Here is a 25,839-nt window from a genome sequence, read left to right as displayed (position 1 = left end):
CCTCCTCATTTTTTTCGCAATAATTCGGCGAATATTTTACAGGTTCTACCTTTGTTTGGCTTCTTGTACGCCACTGTCGTGAACGTATAAGGAAGGCTGAGGCTCAGATCCTCTTAAAAACGCTGGCTTGTCTCGGAGGCGTGATGGTGTTTTGCTTTATTGGCTACAACAACGGCGAGGGAGTACATATATGGCGAAATGGCTTGCCATGTGGGTGGCAACACTGGTGGCAGTAGGAGGCCACTTCTCGGCTTCCTTCGCCCACCATCGCGATCGCTTACTTTCGTCCTTATGTCACATTAGTTCGCACGCGGTCCATCGCTCGGACTTATCACATTCGTCTCTGGGATTAAACTTTATCAGTTAAGCATCGCATGGGATGATGGTAGAACAAGGCGTTTCCGTCCCGGGTCAACTTTGCAATGTTAATTTGATGAATAATTTATACAACGAAAGAGAAACAAACCGCCATTATTCCAGAGGAGTCTAGTGCCTGAGGGCGCCGCCAGGGGGCTTGTGTGTATACACGCAGGAAGTGATACCAGCTTGGTGATTGTACCACAGAATTTTGGGCCAAAATGTTCCATGAACATCAAACCGACGAGCGGTTGGGGAGAGACTCTGAAAATGTTGGTCCGAAACTGTGGAAGCTACAGCCGTTGGATGTGGCCTCAGCCACGAGGAAAAACTGTCTTTTGGGAACTTGACCGTCCACATGCGTCACATCCTCACAGACAGGGGGTTGCTTGGAGAGGGGGACGGGTGTGAAAAAAACACTCTTCCAACATGAATACAAATTATTGGTCGATTCATCATCAGAGGTTATTTGCCTCTGTAGCCATTTCTGCGTGGCTCTGAGGTGTGTTGGTGGTCTTTCCTTAGCATCGTATGGAGCATTGTAACTCACCGGGCGACTTGAGCTCTCATATCCTGTGCTGTTGCTGGTGCTGTCCGCCTCCCCTTGATTCTTAGCTTTTTACCCACCAGGATCTTCATCCTTAGAATCTCCTGACATGAAGTCGAGTTTTCCAGCCAGTAGGACGTAAATTACTCCACCTACAAGCCCGGCATAAAGACTATAATCCCTTACATATCTATGTAACAAATGATAGCCGGAAGAAGGAGAGGTGGCAGGCAATCCAAGGACTCGAGGCAACATAGTGGCAAGCTTTTGCAACTTATTATCTAAACGGCCCAGTTTGGTTATCTTCTCTACTGACTGGTAGATGAGGTGCGAGTCAAAGGGGTGACTTCAGATATGTCCTTTTCCGACATGGTGGGGTAAATTCACTCCTATGACGGGAGCACAGACGGGCTAATATTCGCAGAGGTAGGAATCAGCCGTGGACTGCTTTAACCACCCTTCCATCTGAACTTCTCTCTTTCCCTTTCCTCATTCCCCTTCACCACTACTCCTTTCTCCCTCCTCAGCCCCAAGCACACACACACACACACACACACACACTCGTTCGCTCCGGGAACTAGAAACTTTCGGAATGATGGCTACCCATTTTCCTCGGCCCCTTCTACCGTAGATGGCGCTGGAGAAGGGGGAGAAGACTGTAGATTATCAAGACATCATATGACTATTTTTCCCTCCTCCCTTCCATGTAGTTTGTTTCATCTCTCAGAAATAAATGGCGTCATAAGGGGAAAATATAGAAACTAACCCAAAGTTGCAACGAAAGTTTAAGAAATAACAGACAAACTGCAACAGACATTTTAGAGAACACTAACGTATACGATAACAGAGCTCAGAAAACATCGAGATTAATGAAAACACTTTAGAACAGAGTTTAAAGAACAATGGAACAAACAGTTTAGAGATCACTGGGATTAATGATAAAAGAACAACGAGTTAGAATTGTGACAGACACTTTAGAGAACACTTAGGTAAATGGTAACACTGTTTTAGAAAACGGTGAAAAGTTTAAAACGAAAACTTAGTAATGACGGACAATATAGCGTGGGATATGGTCGTACATCACAATTCAACACATGTAATATGATGATTATTTGATTATTTTTGTATCATAATTAATCCCTCTCTTGCCTTATCCTCGAGTCAGGGCTGCCATGTACAGCTTCCTTGCCATCATTATTTTCAGGAGGCGAGATCGTGGGTAATTACCATAAGGGCAAATTTACTTTGTGCCGGGGGACAAGAAAGAAAATGTGAGGAGAGGCATAAGTCGTTTGGGTAAATTTCATTCAACTTAGCCTCCTTGAGAACGACGGTACGACCCTTGAGCGCGATAGTACGACCCTTGACCACGACGATATGACCCTTGTGTACGACGGCGTGACCCCTGAGTGACCTTTCAGCGTGACGACGCGACTACTGAGCACGATGATTCGAACCCAGAGCACAATGTCGCGACCCTAGAGCACGACGGTATGACCTATCTTGCGTTACGACAAACGATGGACACGACGTTACCACCTTTACGAACGACGGTACGGCCCTTAGTAAGTACTGCTAGACCTTTGATCTGACCCTTCGTGCTCAACCCTTATACCCGTCTCCAGCATGATCTAAGAACTTTGGAAAATGTTTAGCGCGCGCGCGCACACACACACACACACACACACACAAATAGATAAGTAGATAGATATATAGATAGACAGGTAGATAAATAGATTAGACAGACAAATAGACGACAGCTAGATTGATAAATATATCATGGAATGGTGGTTATGAACTTCACCACACCACTTCTCAAGCCTTGGTATCTCTCTCGTCAAGGGTTCCCCTGGAGACGAAAGGAAGGAGGTGTGTGTGATGGCAGCCAGGCAGCAATTTCCGCCGACCAGAGGGCTGAAGGTACTTGATGGTTCACGAGTGGAAGGTGATAAGTGGGCGGGCGACCGTGGGTAGCCAACGCTTTAGTTGGTGAGTGAAGGATAAGTTTGCAAGGTAGGAGTCTGTGGTGTGGGAAGTAGGGATCCTGAACCAATGGTCTGATGATATGAATGAAAGTATGAAAAGGATGAGAACGTTGAGGATGAAGGGAGTCCTCCCTCTCTGAATGAACAAAGTAATTTCTACATCTTTCATTTCATCGGTACCACCCAACAACGTCTGCTTCATGTCCCTCCCTCCAATCACAGTCTTCAAACATTACCTCCACCTGCCTTCCCACACTTCCCTCCTAAGGACCTCCCTTCCCAACACTTCCCTTCCCAGTGCTTCCCTTCCTAGGACCTCTTTACCGGCCCTCACCCACCCGTATAACACCAGACCTTACTTCCTTCCCCCATCCTCCGCTTCATTCAAGGTCCTCACATCCAAACTTAATATTCAACCCTTAGCCAACCTTTCCTGACCCTTGTTCAGGCAACCCCAAGTTCCTTCCTTTCTTACCAGCCTGTGTTTCAACTTTAGACTCACATCCTTCAGCTAAGGAGATAAATTGGTCCGCCTTGCCATTACCATAAAGTACGTGGAACGGCCTCACCAGCTGTGGCCCGAAGCAGGAGCATTGCACTGATAAGCAGAACCAAAATGCTCCCGGAGCCGAGGTCTTAATTTGCCGAAAATATTCCTCCCGCAGAAATTTTCCCTTCTTTTTCCTCTGTTTGATGTCACGAGAACAAAAAATTCCGATTTTCATATCACGATATTAAACGATAATGTAATTTTCATCTTTTACGCTTGTGTATTTGTCTGTCTGTCCACGCGCTTTCAAAAGAGCCTTAATCAAGGATAATCATATCCGAGGTCTGGCTCACATTAGTGTCTTTTGCCGAGTCTAATAAGAAAATTGTCTGTTTTAAAAGTGTTAACCCAGTATGAATAAAGAGGAGACGACCACACCCTCAAGACATTATGCCAAAGACTTTTGTGTCTTTCTTTTTTCACATCTTTCAAGAACCATTTAGCGCAAGAGAAAATCTGAGGCTATTAGCCTAGACGAATCTTTGGTTTTGCGACTAAGAGATATCGCTGAGCGCAAATAAAATTTAGAATTTGATAAGTAATGCCATTTAGATTATAAAGATGCCTTTTACAATCATAACAGCTGCTTATCTTGGAAAAATGACAAACATTAGAATTACTAAATTTCATAAACTATAATGGATCTAAAAAACGAATTATTAATCCATCATCACTTATTAACCGTAACACGAACACACGATCAACGTTGCAAACGGGGTAATATTCATTTGTAGTGTGGTGTTCCACATTCTGCTACAAGCACAAGTCTAGTTGGTCTTTAGAAATGTCAGTCTTAACGATTCCTTATCTTCTTGTCATCTATCCCCCTTTTGACGAAAGATGGACAACGGAATTAATACTGGGAATGTTCCTATCGCGCAGGAGGGAGAGTGAATTACGTTTTCAGTTAGAAATGTTGAGAGTTTGTGATGGTAAACATTACACTAGATTCCCCACTATTCCCCGAAATGAATTTAATGTTATCAATACAGCTACTGTTCTCATGTTCTCTTATGAACAAATTTCATTCCAAGTGAACAAGAAGCCAATGACAATATTACAGAGAACACAGCACATTATGCGAAACATGACGCTTGGATACACAGTTATACTGGACCGAGTTTGTCACGAGATTTTTGTCAATGGAACGTTCTCTCCATCTTCTTCCTCCCTCTCTCTTATATATACACACACGAGGCATTGCTACACTGCCTGTATGGGGTTGCGTCGCAAGTGTGAAGTCACCTAAAGCGAGAGTTCATCATTGTCAGGGAACGAAAAGGAAGGAGTACAGTCTTGTCTGGGAACAAACTCCAAACGAATCCATCATTTCCCTATTAATGATCCTAGGGAAGCCTTGGAGTTGTAGGAGCCTCGCAGAAGGTTGTCCCGGAGTTATATACAACAAAAGTTAGTTCTCTATGTTATCACACACACACGAGTCAAGGACCGTTACCCTACCCAACTTGTCAATGAAGGAAGCGTCGTCTAAGTCATTCTCAGCCACCTTTCCAGTTTTCCAGCAAATTCAAACTGGAACTCATTGGAAGACAGGTGTCAATCAACCCGTCCTCCGGGAAAACTTGCCTCAAAATTTTCCAGTTGTGTGATCGAACCGGGTACGTCTGCAGTCATTATTATATTGGGAGAGAGAGAGAGAGAGAGAGAGAGAGAGAGAGAGAGAGAGAGAGAGAGAGAGAGAGAGAGAGAATCTTCAACTATATACCTCAAAAAACTCCATCGTATTATTACCTACATATATCAAAAATTGTGAAACTTTAATTACTCAAAGCTTATCAACCAACTACTTCATGTGAAGAAGTCATTTCTTTAAGTATTATTCATTCTACCTTCTTACACTCGCCGTAATTTGATGACTCTTGCTCTAGTCACTGTCCCCGTCCTTAATGTTGAATTAATGATAGTCTTATTCCACTAATTGATCCCGTACTTAATGAGAGATGGATGAACTACCTGTTTCACTAATTGATATTGTTCTTATTGTGGGATTGATGGTACTTTTGTTTCACTTATTGATATCGTTCTTAACATACGATTGATGACCTTACGTTTCACCGATACATACCATTCATAATGAGGGGTTGACGACGCTCATGTATCACTTCCAAACTTTTTGCTGTGGGCAACTACGTTCTATTTGGCCTTGTGTAGGTAAGCGGGCGAGCTAATTATATCAAAGATTTTAGTTACACGGAGTTTGTCAACTTGATTCAAAACGTAAACAGCAAGTATGACAGAGAAGGCGAACTTCCCATTAGTGTAGAAAACACAGGTTTAAAACTGAACACGTTATCAAACATGCATATCAGTACTACATTGAAATGAAGTATACACCTGTAATAGCAACTACCCAAGGGTTTAAGTCGTATAGAGAAAATGCCTTCGTTCTAATTCGAGAACTGGTGCTGGCTCTAGCGAATAATCATTGAAAATTGGGCATTCGTAGAGGGAGCTGTAACAAAGAACAGGTGGCAAACTGTACGATTGTGGAAGGTTTCGATCGCATAGTGTATTGAAATAAGAAGCTTAAGTGGTACGGTGCATAAATGAAAAATATTTAGATGTATAATGAGATGTAGATGCTACAACATACTTAAAAAGGTTTAGGTGTTGCAATATACTTAAATAAGAAGGCAAGGTAGCATAGTGTCTCCACATAACAGGTTGAGGATGTGTAGTGTACTTAAAAAGACACATGGAGAAGACAGCGCATTTATATAAGCGACTTACGAGATAATTTGTACTTACAGTTGACGCGGAGCGTGATGGACTGCCGCACGTCCTTCCTAAGGGCCGTGTTGGCGGCCTGGCAGGTGTATGTCAGTCCATCGTCAGCTGCCGTCAGGTTCAACGTCAGGACATTAGTGACTCTCGTGCCTGACGGAGGGAGAGAAGGCACTGAAGTCAGTGGTAGGGATGTGGGGGTGGATGATTTTATATATATATATATATATATGTGTGTGTGTGTGTGTGTGTGTGTGTCGAGGTGGAATTTTATGCCATCCTCTTAAAAAGTTACTCTCAAAGAGGAGGAAGATCTCTCACATTACATAAAACGAGTGTCCAATTTGGACTATTCATCGTCTCAGTAGCGGAGCTAATCTTCTTAACCTTGGAGGAACCCATAGATATACGACCTACTTACAATATGACGGTCATTCATCACCTGTGATCATAACTTAGTGAAAGCTGTAATTCAAAATCTTCCCTCTAGAAAGATATCAGGTTGAAACTACTCTAGAAACTTCATTCATATATCAGTGAAGGATTTTGTATTATTGTCCCTAAAGACCTGAGTTAGGATGAATGTGGCGTCACAGTAATCTAAAGTAATGTCATTTATCATCAGTTTCTCGTAGGACTACGACTCTGGAAACCTTTTTTTTTTATGATAACACAAATCTATTAACGTTATACCACTTACGAAAAATCTTAGGCTTCGAAGTTTTATGAGGTGAATGATTTTACTGCAACAGATGCCTAGATATTTGGATATTTATTCACGTAAATCTCGAATTCATTAATTCAGGTTTACGTATCCTCTATAGCATTGTAAAAGGAATTCTTTTTTTTATCTACAGTTAACTAAGTATGGAGTAAAGAGTGCGTCAAAGACAGGGGAAAACCATGTCTGCCCTGCAGGTGTTCCAATATTTCTTGCGAGTTACAGGCTATCGATTTAAAACGAAAAAAAAAAAAAGGGGGAAGAGGACCTCTCGTACCTCCGTTGGGGGTGAGGGAGGTGTCCATGACGCGTCCGGGCATCTGGTAACCCTCTCTGAGCCATGTGATGGTGGCGGGAGGATTGGATGGTCCTGCCTCACACGTAAGGCTGGCTTGCTTACCCGCACGAAGACGCTGTGGATTCTCAATGATCTGCAGATGGACAGGAAAGTGTCTGAGAACTGGGGAAAAACATTTCGCGAGATAAACACAAATATACATTATCATTATCATAATACAACTCCAGAACACCTTCGTGAAAGAAGTCCTGGGGTTATTACCTCGGAACTTCCCTACCCTGGGGTTCCTACAGCTCTAAGGTTGCGCTACACTCGGTCGCAGGGGTCAGGATGGACTTCTTAGAAGAGATAAGTTCACTGACGAGACTGTATATCCTCAATTGACGATGATACACCTTCGCCAAAAGGGACTCTTCACTCCCAATGTAACCTCAAGCAAGAGGAACCGAAATCAACAAATCCATCCTTCCTACACCAGAGGTCCATGGTGCTGGAATGAGAGCGAGATAAACAATTGCTCACCCCTCCCCCCGCAGGGCGGTGGTGGCGGAGAAGGGAACAGACGTGATAAAGACATGGTGGAATGTTGTTAGTAAATTTCCTCCCCCTGGCTACGGTATGAAGGACACACACCGAGCCGCACCAAGAATGCCAATAAGGAGCCGACGCTCTACCTTGACGACCAATAAGGAACAAGGAACTTCACCCTGACGAGCTGTAAGGAACAAAGGACTTTACCTTAGCCACCAATATGGAATCGAGGACTTCAAACTAACGACCATAGGGAACAGAGGACTTCACTTTGGCCACCAATAAGAATTCAAGGCCTCACCTTAGAGCCATAACGTCACCATAGCGACCAATAAGAAACGAAGATTTTTTTCTTAATGGCTAATAAGATTCCAAGACTATCAACACGCCTTGATGACCAGTAAGACAAGAGAAATATAAACTGACATGAAAATCTTAAAGAATTTACTATACAATCCTTTCATCACTTTGTCAGCCCTTAAAGCATTTGTAAAACTACATCGATGGCTAATAACGAATTAAGGAGTTTACTTTGATTATCAATAAAAAGGAGCAGATTTCAAGGGATCCCTTTATCAATTCTAATTATAATGATAGTAATAATTGATAATGATAAAGAGTAATAAGTAATAGTAATATAATACAAAATAGAATTAGTTCTAATTACTGTCCAGTAACTAGTCTGACCCTGAAACTCTCTAATGAGGGAAAAAGTTTCCAGTTCTTTCTCGCGCGATTAAAAACTTACTAAACTCTTCCAAGACAGCAAATATGTTTCAGAAAGTCCCGTTGAACACTAAAATAAGAACAGTCTCATAAAAAAGTTGCCAGAACACTCAGGTCATTAAGGGACAACTCATGGCATTATAAGATTTCTTGACAAGAAATATATCTATTGAGGCCTAGATTCACAATGAAAAAAAATAGAAATGAGACTTGTGTATCTAGGACATCCTTCCTTTCCTTCACAAAGAGGAAAATCCCTTCAAACTCTCCTTAATCACCTCGTGGACTTTGATCCTCGTTCAAGAATGCTCAGACACATGAAAAGTCGATTCAGATAACCAAAATACTTCGACAGTCTCCCTAGATACGTAAATAGCCTCTACCTACGGTATTAAAAAGGTTCTATACTGCCTTGCCACAAACTAATCACATGTAACGACAGAAAGATTGTATATATCTTACCACAACCTTGGGCTTAAAAATTCTCCCTAGATACGAACAGTGGTTCTGGAACTCGCTAGGGAAGACCAAAGAGGATTATGAATGGTAAAACACGCTTCAAAAGACGCTGAAAATTTCCCTAATCAGGAAAAAGGTAATTTCTACAAGAAAGAAAAATCCCTTCAGACATTCAAAAATACCTCAAATATTCAGAAAAAGGAGGAAGAAAAAACTTGGCTTCTAGATTAACAGTCTCAAGGTAGGCATAACTAGACTTGAAACTTGTACTGTCCATCTTTCCAAGACCCGGTCACTTACTTTGACTGACTCTGGAGGGAAGTGGACGACGAGGGTGGTGGAGACGCTGACAGGAGTGGAGGCGGCGGAGTTGTGAGCCTCACAGCGGTACTGAGCTCCGTTGTCCTGAGGCTCAGCCACGATCTCGATCTCCGCCGAACTCATATCTTCGATCCTGTGCTTCTGAGAGGGAATCTTCTGCCCGTTGCGGTACCACTGCAGGTCTGCGGGCGGGTTGGCGCCCCTGGAGATGCAGGTGATGCGTTGCTGGGTCCCAACTCTGATCCCGACCCCACCGCTGTACCCGTGGAGTGTTGGAGGTTGCGGAGGTCCTGTGAGGGAGAAAAATATGACAGCCCTGCCATTAGTCATCAGTCGATTTATCCATAAAATATGGGTGTGTGTGTGTGGGGGGGGGGGGGTCTCGGATAATCTTGATGTACCCAAAGAGAGCGCTGGAGGAGAGTCGACAGAGGAGAAGAGACGAAGGGATACAACACGACATGAGTAATAGGTTTAGGAAAAAGGGTAGGGAAAACGAGGACCTTGTAATAATATGCAAAATATAGTAAAAATTATCATATGATTTAGACCGTCGTGTCAGTCACGGATATGATCTGTTGGCTTCACTCCGTACTTCCCGTGGCCACGTCAGAAGCCCTCAGATGGAGATTTCCCTCTTTTGAACACGAGTCTTCATGTCTTTCATTCCGCCCATCCATCTCCTCCGCTCTTTTCCCCCCTTTTCTTCTTTCCTCCTTCCTTTCCTCCCTCCCTCTTTACTATCCATGTCCTCTTACCTTCCTCGTCTTCTCTCGGACCTGTTCTCCTCCTCTCATCAACACCTTTTTCACTCGTTCTTCACGTCTTTCTCTACTCTACCCCGCGCCCGCCCCTGGCAGCGTCCTCAGTCCGCAGCTAATAACGTCACCGCCTGCGCCAGCGTCACACATATTGCGGTTACAACAGCGTCAGAAGAGGCGGGTTGTGCGGGGTTTTTTTCTCCCCCTCCCTTCCATCCCCCTCTCCTCTCCTCCCCAGGCCTCGTCCTGGAGGTCACCGGGGGAAGTTATCAGCTTGTTAAACATGTTTAGCCAGAGGACTTTGGGGGGGGGGGGGGGGTCTTTGAAAGCTGATCGGGATGAGGAAGGCTTTGGCTAAAATGCTGCCAGATTGTGAGAGATTATACGTAGTTTTAAAGTTTTTTAAAAGTGATGACTGATCCCATAACCTATGGACTCTATAAAAGGTTGAATCCTTTAGTGGATTATGCTTTCCGACATGCAACTGAAATCCAACAATGTAAAAAAACACTTAGAAAGCAGACAGACAAAATGTCGAGGATTGATCCTCATGCCTTATTCTGGTTCTATTTTTCCGAAAAAGGAAATCAAGATTTTAACACAGTGATTAGGGCTCCTTAAACTGATGCTTGGTAATATCTGAAGTCTTCAGGGTATTGGGTCCTGAGATCCTGTTTTGCCTTAGTTGTCCCAGCGGTACGCAAGTTATGGTCTTTCAAAAACGCATGATCTTGGCTCCTGCAGAGTCACTTGGTTATGTAAACAGTACGGGATCTCGCCTTTTACAATATGAGGTTATGGGTCTTTGGACGGAACATGGATATAGTTTTTTTCAAAGGACATAAGGTCTTAGAAAACTTTGAAATGCTTCAGTTGAGAATCGCAAGTCTATAATGTTTTAGTTTATATAATATATATATATATATATATATATATATATATATATATATATATATATATATATATAAAAGGACAAGTCCAAGTCTTGAAAATGGAAACAAAGAACAGACTACAGAGGAAGAGAAAACGGGGGAAAAAAATAAAATCTCATAAAAGGACAATAGTCACCTTGGCTGGACAGCCGCGAGACAGAGACAAGGAGAGAGAGAGAGAGAGAGAGAGAGAGAGAAGAGAGAGAGAGAGAGAGGACATTTAACCCCCTACTCTGAGAACCCTTAATTAGCCAGCAACCCACCGTCTCTAATTTGTGTCACTTCACTTAAATCTTCCCCAGCCTTATCTTGTCCTTCCACTCCAAGAGCTGCTGCCAGGCACGAGGGAGGGGGTTAAAGAGAAAGAAGCGAAGTTTGAAAAAAATAAACTTTGTATCTGCATACAGGAATAAATCTACAAGTCGGGTCAAAAATTTTACTGTACCTGAAGGTTCACAGTCTCCCAGTTACTGACAGCTTCCTGGGTGTTATCTATCAATTTTATCATCGTCAGAAAAAAAAAAAACGAGAGTTCAATTAAGAGCAAAGTACAGAGCAATAATGATTAATCTTTGCTTCATAAATGTACAAAAAATTTTTTATGATATATGCAAGACATTTCCATAATTCTGATGTATGGCTGAGGTGAAACTGCACTATCAAAATCATCCACTATTCTGACGGTAACTTGACTAAGAGGATATGACGTGATATCTAGTGACAACCTTGACCACGTCTCTACCATTTTTATTTTTTCCAGTACACCGTTGCTCCCCCGTCCTCCTCCTGCAGCTATCGCTATACACTCACGCCATTCCGTGGTCCGAACACAACACAACGAAGTACAAGAACGTCATTGCCAACTTCAGGAATCCCTAAAAGGACCGGGAGAATCCCTAAGTCCATACGATTCATAATACGAAGACAACGACAGAAGTATGCGACTCTGACAATATCGTGACACAAGAGTAAAAAAAAGAAGCGACAGGTAAAAACTACACGACCACCTCTCCGCGGCCTTGGCTTGATGAACGACATCGAGTGTTTCATACCCGGACGACAGAGGTTTCGACGACCGCCTGGCACAACTTTCACTACAAGACAGATACTTCCATCACAGGGATGGGCAAAAGTTTCCCTATCACTGACTGAACTTTCTCCTTCACACAGAGACAACAGATTCGTCATACACCACCATACAGCGACATGAGGAGCTGAAACAAAGTAGAATCTGCAGCACTGTTGTCCACTACCTACTGTAAGGGAGATGGAGGAGGAGGGAGAGGGTGGGAGGGAGTGTGGGCGAGTGGGCTACAAAGAAAACGGATTGTGAAGGGGGGAAGGAGAAGGGATTTTCAATACAAAAATCCAAAATTTTTGTGACGTGGACGTCGACAAAATTCCGTGCCCTACCAGGGTCTCAGCCACCACCGCCAGCCGGCATCAAGCCCTTGCATCAGACATGATAACCAGGTCTGCTTTTACTCCGGCAGCGGAACCATCTTCTCCTCCTCCTCTCCTCCTCCTCTTCCTTGACCTGGCTTGTATAGATCACTTCATCTGGACGGCTCATCAATCTAGAGCTCATGTCCTACATTAAACCACGTGGAAAAGTCCTGATATCAATCCTTGGCTGTCTAGGATACTTCTGAAGCATAGGATGATATTGGAGGCTTTCCCAACATCATGTCTCCGAGTTATGGGTTCTGTACCCATTGTTTACCCTCGTCTCCTCGTGTTCATAATCATGCTATAAACTCGACAGACACAGTGGGAGGGAGGGAGGCAGGGAAACGAGTTTACTCCCGTGTGTGCAGGACGCAAAACAACTTCAACCTTATTGAAATTCTCTGGAGTATGGCTTCCATCATCTATCTTGAGGTGTCAGCGCCCTACTGCACAAGGAAATTGGAGAGTTGCTGAATTTTCCCCAAACTTTACCCCCGAAGTTTCTTCTGGAAATCTTATGGTATTCGGATCCAAGATCCCTTCAGGATGCTCTTACGGCGCACGGTGTCACATAAATAGAAGGGGGACTTCGGAAAGACGACCCAGATAGAAGCTGAAATCATGTGGAAGAAGCTGCTATACTGTTCCGTCACTGGGAATGTGTCAGATGGCGAGGTTTCAATATTCAAACATTGGTTTCACACATATTTCGTGTCTCGCGATGTCACCTCACTTTTTTTTTCCCCACAACATTTTGACTCTCTCTCTCTCTCTCTCTCTCTCTCTCTCTCTCTCTCTCTCTCTCTCTCTCTCTCTCTCTCTCTCTCTCTCGGACCCAGGATCGACACTGATGCAGTGAGCGTGGCGGTAGAAGGGGAAAAGGAAGATCATTCATTCCCCAAGGAAGACGGTGCGGTGAGTGCTACGCGCTAGCCCTGCCTTATGGCAAAATCTCGTGGTAGGTATTTGTAGGTAAGGTACTCTCTCTCTCTCTCTCTCTCTCTCTCTCTCTCTCTCTCTCTCTCTCTCTCTCTCTCTCTCTCTCTCTCTCTAACATAAAAAGGGTCATCGTTCAAGTATATAGTCTTAACTGCATGTCCTGGAGGTAAAGATATTCTGGCCACAAATAAGATCTGTTTTTCCCCGCCCGTTCCTCTCTGTTAAATGAGTTTAAACTTGAGAGCCAGAGGGTACCAGAGGCTGAAGAAAATAATGACGTCCAGGACGGAAATATGCTTCGTATTTTAGCCCTTAGGTGAACCGAGTGTGTTTTTTGATATACGAATTTTACAGAGTTAAGGACCATTGTTTTTGTTACAGGATAATAGAGTTATCAAAGATGATTCAAATTTTCATTACTCTTTTTCGGCGTTTCGATTTTATATAAGGTCTTTTTTTGTACAGTTACAGCAAAAACGACCATCTGTAGACTCCATTTAGAACCACTTAAGTATGATGACCCTTGCAGGGTACTGTAGAAGAAAGTACGAATTGTTGTTGGCATGTGAGGACGACTGCGAATGTCTGAGCTATGAAATGTGCACACATGTATATGACAAATGTGTAAAGCATATTTACATGTATATGTATAATGCATACATATGTATAATCATACATGTTGCAAATGTGTGAACGTGTATGAATAACACTGTAGGTACGATACGTGTGTTTACAACAAACTTTATGTACGATTCAAATAAGACTCGAGTCCCCGACTCCTACATGGCAACGCGCCTAAGTCGGTAGTCCTGAAATTCGTGTCGACTCGTATTTGCTGAAACACTTTTTCCACGCTCCCCTCCCCTCACCACCTTCTCCATTCCACCGTCTTCCATCTTCATTTTCAACTTTCATCTGTCTAGCTTCTCCATATCCTCCTAAAACTAAGTCGCCTTCTTACATCTCTCTTTTCTAAGCATTGCATCTCAAAATCTTTCATTTCTTTCCACTTACCCTTCATTCCCTTTCCTCCTCATCTTTATCACCTCTCCACCCCTCATTCCTTATCTATCTTTTACCCAATGCCCTTCCCTCTTTCACTTGCTTTACTATCCTGTCTCCATAAACGCATGTTAACAACGACTATTTCTGTCCTCAAGCAAATATTAACCTTCATACATCAGGTCTTCTGTTATCTAGCATTCCCATATACTGCCATGTACCGTCCTCCAGCAGATGACCCTGTCATTTACCACCAGGTCTTCTGCTATGTGGCTTTCTTGTACACTCCAATGTACTCATGTGCTTAAGCTTTCTGCTGCCTTTCCACCTCCAAATGTGTGCGTGTGTGTGTAGGGAAAGTAGCCGAGGTAAGCAACGCATTGTTCATCGTGTACGTCGATGAATGGCTAGTGTGTTCCATGTTTGTACTGCTGCCAAGCTCTATGTAATTCGTGTCATCATCAGGTAAACTTTGACGTACACTTTTTCTGGTCTAACTTCCATCGCTCGCGCCACGCTCTGGCCTGCTCCCCGGCCCTCGCTGGAGCCAAAGACCCGTGCAGACACCCACCAGGATGATCCGCTACACATGCAACAATTGTCACGTTTTCGGAACAAAGCAAATCTTCACGACATCTCTCAAATCGCCGCATGCGCCTGGCTGTGACCCCTCGGTAAACTGAAGGTTTGCTTTCTAGGTGATCCACGTCGAGGTCAACCATACGAAGGAGAAAGAGGGGGGGGGGAGGGAGAGAGAGAGAGAGAGAGAGAGAGAGAGAGAGAGAGAGAGAGAGACAGTATAAGTAAAGAATGGGCTAAAAAGATTGAAAAGGAGAAAAGTGGACGAGGAAGGGTATACAGAAAAGGAAGCATAGTAAGAGATGGGGAAAATGGATAAAAGAAAGGAGCAAGGGAGAAAGAATAGAAATAGAAGAGCAGAAAAGAGGGGAGGAATGGAAGCAGGTAGAGGAACTAATGATGGAAAATAAGGACAGAAGAAGAGAGGGATGAGAAGAGAGTGGGACAGAGAAAAACAAGGATGAAAGCAGAGAAGTCTAGAAATATATGGGATGGAAGAGCAGAAATATAAACGAGAAGAACGAAGAAGCAAAAAGATGGAGAGGCAGAATGAGTGATATAGATGGAAGAAGAAGAGAAAGAATTAAAGTCCCAAGAAAAGTGAAGAGGCGAGGCGTGGTGAGTGGGAGATGGAGAAAGTAAAGAGAGGGAGATGGGAAAAAGATCCTGAGAGAGATAAAATTGATGTCAGTTTCAATTTCGGTCTTAATTTCGAGAAGTGAGGGAACTGAAAAAACAGATGGAAAGTTGAAATGGTGGAGCATCAACGGAAAAGAGAATAGGAAAACCAGATGAGGCATCAAATATGGCGAAGATTTCGTCAAGAAGGAAGGAAAGGTTACTGAGGAGTGCAGTTAAGTAGAGAGAGAAATACGTGACGAAGGGAAACATTAAAGTTCAGAATACATAGAACAAGAGTTGAACCAGAAGGTGATGAGTTTCATAAGCTTTTAGAATTAACAGTAAAACTAACACAGGAGGAATGGTCGATAAAGAGTGAGGAAAGAGAAACAATCATTCTTTACACAAAAAGTAAACAAAGAAAAAAAATGAGGATATATACATGAAAATAGATGCTACCGGACTCCTACCTCCTGCGGCTACACAAGTTACGTCACCTTCGCCAAGGCTTTCCCATCGTCTGTTGAACAAAAGTAAAGCCTCGTGCAAGAACGTTATACTCTAAAGGGTATCATTTCTCTGCTACCGCAGGTAGCGCAACACTGGAGCAGCAGGAGCCTCGGGAAAAGAAATCCTGCGGTAATTATATATATATATATATATATATATATATATATATATATATATATATATATATATATACCAAGAATTCACTTTAAAGAGCCCAGGGAGATTAAGCAGACGAAAAACAATCTAAGCAAAGCCGGATATTATACACGAGTCAGAAGAAAATCTAAACGTTGAGAAAAAGAGGTGAACAAGGACGAGGAGAAGAGAGAGGGAGAGGCTTTCAGTTTACGGGAGGGAGGGAGGGGGTCTTACGTATCATATCAAGTGTTGCTGGGGAGGATAATAAAGGAAAATTAAGGGGTCATCCCAGTGAGGAGTGGGCGAGGCAGAGGGAAAGGAAAAACGGACAGAGAGAGAGAGAGAGAGAGAGAGAGAGAGAGAGAGAGATTCACAGCTCCCACAACCTCACATTAACCCACCAATCCTTATTCGCAGATCATCCCAGAGTTTAATTTACGCTCTAAACAACTGTTTACTCCAGGTCCATCGATAAAATGCCGAGAGCGGTACTCCTTATGACTGGCAGGGTATTCCTACACTCGGCCAGACAACAGGCCAGGGCTTGGCCTCCAAGGGCTTCTCATGGCCTTCGTCTCAAGAGTACTAGGGTCTTCCTTCATCTGGATACTTGGAAGAGGGAAAGGGAGGAAGGTGGAGGAAGAGATGAAAGATGGAGCTCGGGAGAGAGTGAGCAGAAGTCAGGGGAGGGAGTGTTTAGGCAGATGGAGTTTAAATGGAATTCTAATAAAGGAGGAGGGGGGAAGGAGGATTAAGAATATGAAAAAAAGCAAAAATAGGAGGAGCTTTAGCTAATGGAAAGTAGGGAGGAACAGGGGAGAGGAAGTGAGCGGAGGGTAAACAATTGGGGGCACAAGTGGTAGATAAATGAAGGAAAATAAAGCAGATTAGGAGCAGCAGAAAATAGGCGAAAAGCAGGTGGAAGAAGAAAAAATGGTTGACAGGCATGAGTAAACTGTAGAGAGGAAGTAAATGCGAAATAACATGATCCATGTGGATCAGTAGGAGTATATAGGAAATACGAACAAGAGGACTTGTTGGTGTGTGACTAAGAAATCCGCGAGTTTGTATAGTAACACTAAGTTAGACAAGGTTAGGATATAGCTGTGAGAAAGCTGTGGGAGAGACCACAGGCTGATAAATGTCAATATGAGGAGTATAGAGAGAAAGATAACTAATGCATATAGATACAAGAAGGTTATTAATGACGGAAATTTCTTTCCCACCGTTAGTGGGCATATGACGATACAACTCGGGGTTGTGGAAGATGGCATACTTGTTAATGGAAACGTAACAGATGGTAATATAAGCTTCCAAGGCGATGTTTAGAAATTAAACCGAAAGTTTTGGAACTTTGCTGAGACAACTGCTGAAAGACAGAGGGCTCAGATGGTAAATGCTCCTGGGACCAGATTTTTAAGATGGAAATCAGCAAAGTTTGAGAACTTTTTAAAGAGATACATTCTCAAAAGGGAAGGGCTAGATTGGTAAATGTCTCCTGAAATGGACCTTTTGGGGATGGAAATGAAGGTCTGCAAAACTTTTAAAGAGATAGTTGCCCAGAGAAAATGAATGATCAAATTATGAATCACAGTCTTAAAGACGGAAACTGCACTTATGGATAGTAGGAAGCGGAAGGGAACTTCGAAAAAAAAAAAAATACGAGGAAACAGACAATATGATACAATAACAAGATCTTGAAGAATGAGTGGAATACCCATAGACGATAATACATAGAGGAAGCAATTTTGATAAAGCATTTCTATAAAAGCAGCAGACTCCAGGATAGATGAGAAAGCATTCATTCCGGTGCTGATAAATTCAGGGTAAGGTCTCCTCAGTGAACAACCGTTCTAACAATCCAAAATCATGCACAGCCTTGAATACATAAGCCTCCAGAATTATATTCGTCTCGGCGTATTTACATAAATTTTAATGTCTTCAGTTCAATATTCAGCAGAATAGGACAGATTTATAAGAATCCGATTTTAGAACCTTAGAAGATAATAATCACATACCGCTAAATTCTCACGGATTGAATCTATCAAAACCCAGACTAAAAGGAAATCTTCGAACATCCCCAATTGAAACTAATAGCTTTGAGATTTAACGTTAAGTCAAGAGATGGCGAACGTGAAACTCTGAGGAATAAAGCTTTGAAGATTTCGCAAACCGAAGCTTTAAAATAATCGCCCAGTTTCCAGGTTGGTGCCGTTAAACACCAAGAAACTCTTCACACTTGGAGTCGATCAGAGCTTCGCAATGATCCCAAGGGAATGTGGGGAGTGAAGGGTGCAAGAATCACTCAAGAACTGGGAAGGATCCGATTCCACGATATGATTCTTTTCTTTCTTCTAAAACCAGGCAAGGCATCCTTTTCAAAGAAACCACATATGGAAAACTTTAACTAAAGGAAAAAAAATTTTGACGCCTCATATATAACTGTGGATATCTCACGTATAAAACTACACATCAAACCCGCAAAATAGAAGCACAAAGAAATTTCTCATTAAGACCAAATAATGATCTTTCTTATATAAATTCACACGAGGAAACCTTAATGAAGCGTCGTGAGTATACCTTATATAAGAGCCATATAGACAGACCTCTTATACAAAATACACTTTCTGAATATTGAACTGAACTGCATTCCTTTTACGAAGAGAATTTTTATGAGGGAAAAAAAGATTACCTAATGAGTTGGATCTTATTTTTTTTTTCCTCTTTTTCCAGAGCTCATCCCTAGAACTTTTTTATTCTGGATTTTTTTGCCCAAGAGTTCCACCTTCGTAATGGGACGGGAAGAGGCGAGTAATCAAAAAAGAGAAAAGTAAAATATTAGAATTTGAGGAAGGTTGTAGGAGGCTTAAGCTAGGTATAAAACAAAGATGGGGAATACGAAGGTGCTAAGGACCTATGGCAAATACATACGTAAGAGACAGACAACAGAGATGAAAATATAGACAATGAAAAATCTGAAATGGAAGAGTAGAGAGGAAGATACGACACACATGCAAGTTGCTTAGCACATGTAAACTTCGACAACGTTGCAGATATATGGTGTAAATAACTGTATTGTATAAAGTTATTTAAACAAGACTTCAGGGTCATAACTAGGCACATTTATAGCTCTACATAGAAAGAAAATCAATGCAACAACTCACGACATTACTTTTTAAAGACAATATTTACGACTTTGCTTTATTGTGCAGGTAAAAACACATCGTCCGGCACTGAGGGGGGCCTTCATCCTCCCCAGCTATGGGATATCTCATGGACGTTGCTCAAAATTCCTTAATTTGTCTGAGGGAAAGAGGGTGAGAATCAGAGCGTCTGATACATTCCCGTATCCATCCCCGGGAAACTGAAAGGCATTACCAAAGCTTTGTGCCAAAAAAAAAAAAATGTCTCGACAAAAATTTCAGCCTGGAGCATTTTTATGAAATGTAACCAGAGGATTTGTGGTAATCCCTTTGCCCTTCACGCATGGTAGTTCCTTTCACAAACACCGCTACGGGTAGGATTAACTTGCAGGAATCAAACTAGACGTCAAACAAAAAATACGGCTGACGGCGCTTCTGAATCAGGCCATAAAACCAAGGTCAGTGCGAATCGGGTGAGGAGGAACTGAAAAATTAAGTTCTGAACACAGTACCTGATTTACATAAAGCTACGCTGCTACGTCGGTTTTGGCAACAACCACGTCCCAACCAAGGTCACCAGACTACGGTAAAATCACAAATATAGGATGAATAGAATTGTATACACTTAGCCTCGAGGACTAATAGCACACAACGATCTTCAATATGATTACAACATGAAAGAAAAAAAAAACAGAACTGAAGACCTCGAGGTAAACGTTGTGAGGAAAACAAAAGAAAAATCAGGACAATGAACGTGGCTTAGACGAGACCTGCTTCTTTGTTGAGGGAGGGAACTTGAGCTGGGAAAATGAGCTAAGGTAGAGGTTTTGATGATGGGGAAACACAGAGAGAGAGAGAGAGAGAGGTCCTCGACCGAGACAAAAGACAGAATTGAGAAGTGGGTTGTAGGGTGATCCCAGGGGTAGCAATGGCTCAGGATGACGAGAAGGGCGTAGGTAAGGGTCGAGGGAAATAACGTTGTGAAATGGAAAGATTGAATAATGAAGGAATGCCACTATAGCGTAGGACTGTGGATGGCCTTACAAGCAGGATCACACACACATGTAGTGGTATCAGACACAGAATTTGTAGTTCGAGTGATGGAGGCCCACTAATGTAGAACTACTTCTCCATAAAATATTAGATATTTACACACACACACACACACACGTACACACAGTAAAACATGTTGCTGGTTCACGACCAAACAGTCACACTTCCACAATTTAATCACACTAAACGTTAGTTTGGTCGCTGCATCTCTTGAAAGTTTCTGAAGTGTGGGCATGACTGAAGACCACATCAGTGCTCGCCTCTTGTTAGACGTACTTCATGACTTGCCAAACTACCTCCGGGAGAGAGAGTACGTAATGCACTGAGGTTATTGATACGGGGGAGTTGTTTGTGTGTGTTTGGGGATGAATTTGCTTGTGTTTGTGTTGAGGGAGGAGTTTGTTTGTGTGTCCTAAGGGCAGCGAGCTCGTGCTTGTGTTGGAGAGGTGTGCGTGTGTGTGTGTTTGTGTACGAAGGAGAGTGTGTGTATGCGTGTATGAGAGAGACTATTATTCATATTCGTATACACAATATATACACGGTCAATCTGATTAATCACATACTATCACGTGGATAATCACATTCTAACCACAATTAATAACAACGACTGCGCTTTGTTTACCATAGGTCTAAACTTTACGTTGGTTTTGGGCGCCGAGCTTATAACCTGACCTACAACAGCGTGTTGTACGTTGTACCACGAGACGTTGTATTTTTGCCTTCCCATTTTCCCAGTCATTCCTGTATAAAGTTCTATGCGCTATATCACAGCTGTTTACACTGGTCAAAAGCTTTCACAAAGTCTTTATTTACCACACTAGCATTCTGTTTGTCCCTATGGCGTCTCTACAACTTTATTTCATAGATTTAAAATTTCAGATATTTCGTTGGCACGCACAACGAATTCCATTATGAACTCCAACAAAAATAGCAAAGGATTACATTAATCGGAAAATTAGATTAGAATCCCCAAGCGTAAGAAAAGTGTGTGGTTAATCATTCCAGCGTATGATTACATTATACAGTGTGTAAAAGGAAAATTTTTATATTCGTCAGATATTCGAAGGTCCTACACACACACACACACACACACACACACACACACACACAAATAAAAAAAACAGCCTTTAAACACTGCCCGAAATTCCCAGCAAAATGTAACAGATGTAATACAGTGTAAATTACATTGAAAATCTAATTACATCACACCTAATTCATTTTTATTTGCGTGCAGGGCCGCTGTATCCGACTCTAAAATGCAGTAACTTACGCCGACCCGGCAATAACTAAGCAAATAAATTTCCCGAAAGAAATTATGGATGATAAATGTGCGCGTACAACATACGTATGGTGTGCGTACGGGATACACATGTGTGCGTAGGGGTAATTCATGGTGTGTGTACGGTTTAGCATGGTGTGCGTATGAATACACAGCGTGCGTATGGGTTACACACGGTATACGTATGGATACACATGATGTGCGTATTATATGTCTTCAATTAGTGTAAAGCTATAACCGATTAATTTTGGCTATCTATAATAATCAAGGATCAGCTATTGCATATATATATATATATATATATATATATATATATATATATATATATATATATATATATATATTGGACATTTCATGCACGTTTCTTTCTATTCTCTCTCTCTCTCTCTCTCTCTCTCTCTCTCTCTCTCTCTCTCTCTCTCTCTCTCTCTCTCTCTCTCTCAATACAAGCCAATGTCTCAGTATGTGACGTTAATGTCCCTACCATCAGTCTTCCTCCTCCTCTTTACTAACCAGTTCTTTATAAAAGGATTTTACCTCCAGTTCCCACAAGACTGGCGCTGCTCACGGAATACATGATATCCATGTCAGTTCCTGGGTCATGTATACGGTATGCATAACGTATTCACAACACAATACTGTGACGATTTCATCAAAAAAAAAATGGGGAAAATCTTGATGAAAACAAGGACCAATTACCCTTCTCGGTCCAGCTGGAATTCAAAAATCCCCCTAAAAAAGAAAAATCGAATGTAAAAATCAGATTTGTCACATACATCCTTCGTAATCCCTGACGGTAAATCATTACCCAGAGAGATTGTGTCGTAATATGCAAATGATTATGGTCCTTGTTAACACCCTGCATGAGGCTCACATTCCCGCGGCTGAAAAGTTTGTGATTAATGGTAGTTAGGTGAAGGTAAACTTTAGAAATTCATCAAAGTATTTTATGCCATCGCCTTTTTTTTTCTAAAGGGGGGAGGGTCTTTTCCATTACTAATTGGTTGTTTAATGCATATTGAGTAGTTCTGTATGCTAATGAAGTGTGTGTTGTTTTTCGAGTGGCGAAAACAAACTTTATATTAAGATACTTCTACGTTTCTTCCTCAGAACAGTTCCGTTGTTTCTGTCGTATTTTACGGTGGTGTTGATCTGTTGGATAATCTATATTCTATTCCGAATAATTTATTCCGGATAATCTTATCCGTATTTTGGATCATTTGACGAGTGTATGCCATCTGACTGAAGATAATTATACATATCTTCGGTTTTCGTTCAGATCAGAGTGTAGTCATGACCGTGCGAGGCATAAGGCAGAACAGGCGATAAATGAAGATTTAATCATGATATCAGGCTCTTTAGGACGATGATACGATCGTTTGGCAGGATGGTACGATCCTTGACGATGACGGCGTGAACTTTGTTTTGACCCCTAAGGTTCCGGTGACATGATTAGGTCATCATACCGAAGCTCCATACCGGTGTGCTCAGGGGCCAAACATTCTTGCTCAGGAATTAACCTCAACGTCGTGTTCAAGGAGTTGATCAGGCATGCATGCATGATGATTCTCTCTCTCTCTCTCTCTCTCTCTCTCTCTCTCTCTCTCTCTCTCTCTCTCTCTCTCTCTCTCTCTATCCAATAACTTCCTCTAATTTGAGAGTTATACTTGATCGCCGTTTCCCGTATTATTAGGGCAACACCAGGAACAAAACGAAGAAAAGGAAGCATCTGGTCACTGAAACCAAAGCTCCCTATCCAAGCTTAGGGAAACCAGGCTTTCATTTACATACAGAGGCCATAAACTTAGGGAAACCAGGCATTCATTCACACGTAAAGAAAGAAGAAACTGGGAAACCGAGTTTAATTACGTACAAAAGAAGCAAGGCTCAAGTCAACCAAAGGTTTTCACTACTTACGGAGTACGGAGAGCATGTACGTGTCCAGTTTGGTCTCCCCGAGGGCCTGGTTGGTGGCATGGCACGTAAACATCATATCCCTCTCGATGGGAGGCACGGTGAGGGAGAGTTCGCTGACGGTTCGCCACCCTCCCGGTCCCGCTCGCTCCCTGCGGGTGGAGGTCTCCGGGCGAGGCTTGCTGTCCACTACCCAGGAGACTTCGGCCGGAGGGTTGCTGTTATCAACGAAGCAGGTGAGGGTGACGTTCTCGTCGACTCGAGACCTTGCAGGACCCGACACCATCACCTTGTCAGGTGGGACTGTTGGGAGGAGAGGAAGACACACACTTGAGCGAGACCTGAATTTGATAGCATATGTAACATTTAAGAGACATAACGAGACGTACCGAGGAAGAACATAAAACATACAATTGGTGTTTAAGAGCACATTTGAGCCATTAAGGCTGACATTGGCAAGACGGAATGCCTGATAAGTGGTAAGGAAAGCATCAGTAACCTAGGAAGCATAATGTCTGTTCAAAGGAAGGAGGGAGGGAACAGGTTATGATCAAAACCAAATGTGGAAACCATGCATATAGCTGGTGAGATTACCAAAGAACTGGGTTAACTGGACCGATTCTATTTCAGTGTAAAGAATATCAGTCAGTTAAGGAGAATGGCACTGAAGTGCAGAAAATATATCAAGCGTGTAGAAAATAGTCTTGGGTAAAATGAAAAGTAAATCAGTCAACGTAAATATAATCAGAAACTGATGACTTGTTAAATGCAGATCATTTGTAATCAAGTCACCTCGAGCAAGACTCTTAATAAACTGTCAGAACGCAGGTGTGTTTGCTTCTCAATATATTCTAAGCAAAGTAGCCTCAACTTTCAACTAGAACTCCACACACTGTGGAACGGTACTATGACCAACTGGAACAAAAACACTTCCTAACACTCCTGGATGCAAGAGGGTTATGTAAACAAACGCCTCCTGTCATAATAACAGGACAATGTGGAGATTTACTGAACGAATAATATCAAAATACTCTCCACGTTTTGGACTTTTGAAGCTCATTGTTATTCCTCGTTGATATTTCCTAGCAAGTAAACAAAATCAAACTACACACAGTTTTGCAATAAACAACAACACACACACCTTTATTTTTTCATGGTAGTCCCTCCTTCTCAAATAATTAAAGTTTGGACTTATGATTAGTTGACTCCAGCTCAGGGTATACGAGGAGGCATTGTTTACATAAACTTGTATCAATATTTGTAGTTCGTCTAAGTACCTCAAACTCCTTAATTATTCACAAACAATAAATGAGTTACACCAACCTCGCCATATTGTTGATGGAAAAAAAAATCTTGAATGTTCAAGTGGCATTGCTATTCCTTTCTTCCGTGTGGAGGGCGATAAACTTTTTGTCATGTTTACTTTATATCTTGGTTTAACAAACCAGGATGCCCTTTGTATCTGTATTTCTATATATTTGGGTCTTTAGGGCACTTATTTTTCTGGGGGGGGGGACATAAAAAAGCTTATATTTTGCGTCTTGTAATCTAAATCAACTAAGACAAAGCACTACATATGGGTACCTTTCCATAAGCCGAACACAATGCATATGGGGGACTGGCATCGCTTGAGCCATTTCTACCATGCCACACAAGTCAAATTTCACTGAAAACTTACTCCTTTTTTGCGTTTCCTTGCCATATTTCATGAAGTGTTCATGAAATTTTCGCAAAAAGATGTCTCCTCACTTTATGCGTAGATTAAAATCGTTATTTTCACAGTTATTTCCTATTCACCGGAGTCAAAGGTTAGCAAAATCTTTTATTTGTCACATTTTTGGTCATTTATTAGCCAATGAATAAGAAATTTGGCATAAATGTCGCTCCACACATGATGAATAATGACGATAACCAGTGGAAGGAAAGCTTACTGACCTCAGCCCTCTTTAGGTCAAAGGTTAACAAAAAATTTATTTTTTCCAGTAATTTATTTCATTGAAACCAATGACGAAATTCACTAAATGACCAATACTTCAACTGATCTATCAAGACCTAACACGAGGGTACTGTGGGTGCATATGGAGGAAGACGTATCGCATTCGCTCGCGCATGCTGGTCTTTCTGACCGATTTCTGTATTTGGTAACGACCTTTCAATAATAGAGGGCTAATTTTTCTTGCAATCTAAAGGTTTTTGATTGGGATAAAAACTCCAGGAAACTCAATGTGATAGTCGCGTATGATGACGTAACCTTTGACCTAATCCTTAAATTTCGTGAA

The 25,839-nt window shown here is 42.1% G+C and overlaps 1 protein-coding gene across 5 annotated transcripts in view; it reads right to left on the bottom strand.

The window, feature by feature from the left end:
* LOC139757760 (nephrin-like) overlaps positions 1–25,839 on the bottom strand; it is a 400,579-nt gene that overhangs the window by 72,495 nt on the left and 302,245 nt on the right. For all 5 annotated transcript variants that reach the window (XM_071678535.1, XM_071678538.1, XM_071678537.1 and 2 more), the window contains 4 exons: positions 23,564–23,863; positions 9,220–9,530; positions 7,183–7,336; positions 6,209–6,337 (listed from right to left, as the gene is read on the bottom strand). In XM_071678535.1, the coding sequence (XP_071534636.1) occupies positions 6,209–6,337; positions 7,183–7,336; positions 9,220–9,530; positions 23,564–23,863 (894 nt within the window). The remainder of the gene's footprint in view (positions 1–6,208; positions 6,338–7,182; positions 7,337–9,219; positions 9,531–23,563; positions 23,864–25,839) is intronic.

Source organism: Panulirus ornatus, chromosome 28 (genome assembly GCF_036320965.1).
Source record: "Panulirus ornatus isolate Po-2019 chromosome 28, ASM3632096v1, whole genome shotgun sequence".
NCBI classification, from domain to species: Eukaryota; Metazoa; Arthropoda; class Malacostraca; order Decapoda; family Palinuridae; genus Panulirus; species Panulirus ornatus.
This window is presented reverse-complemented; position numbering and strand designations above follow the sequence as displayed.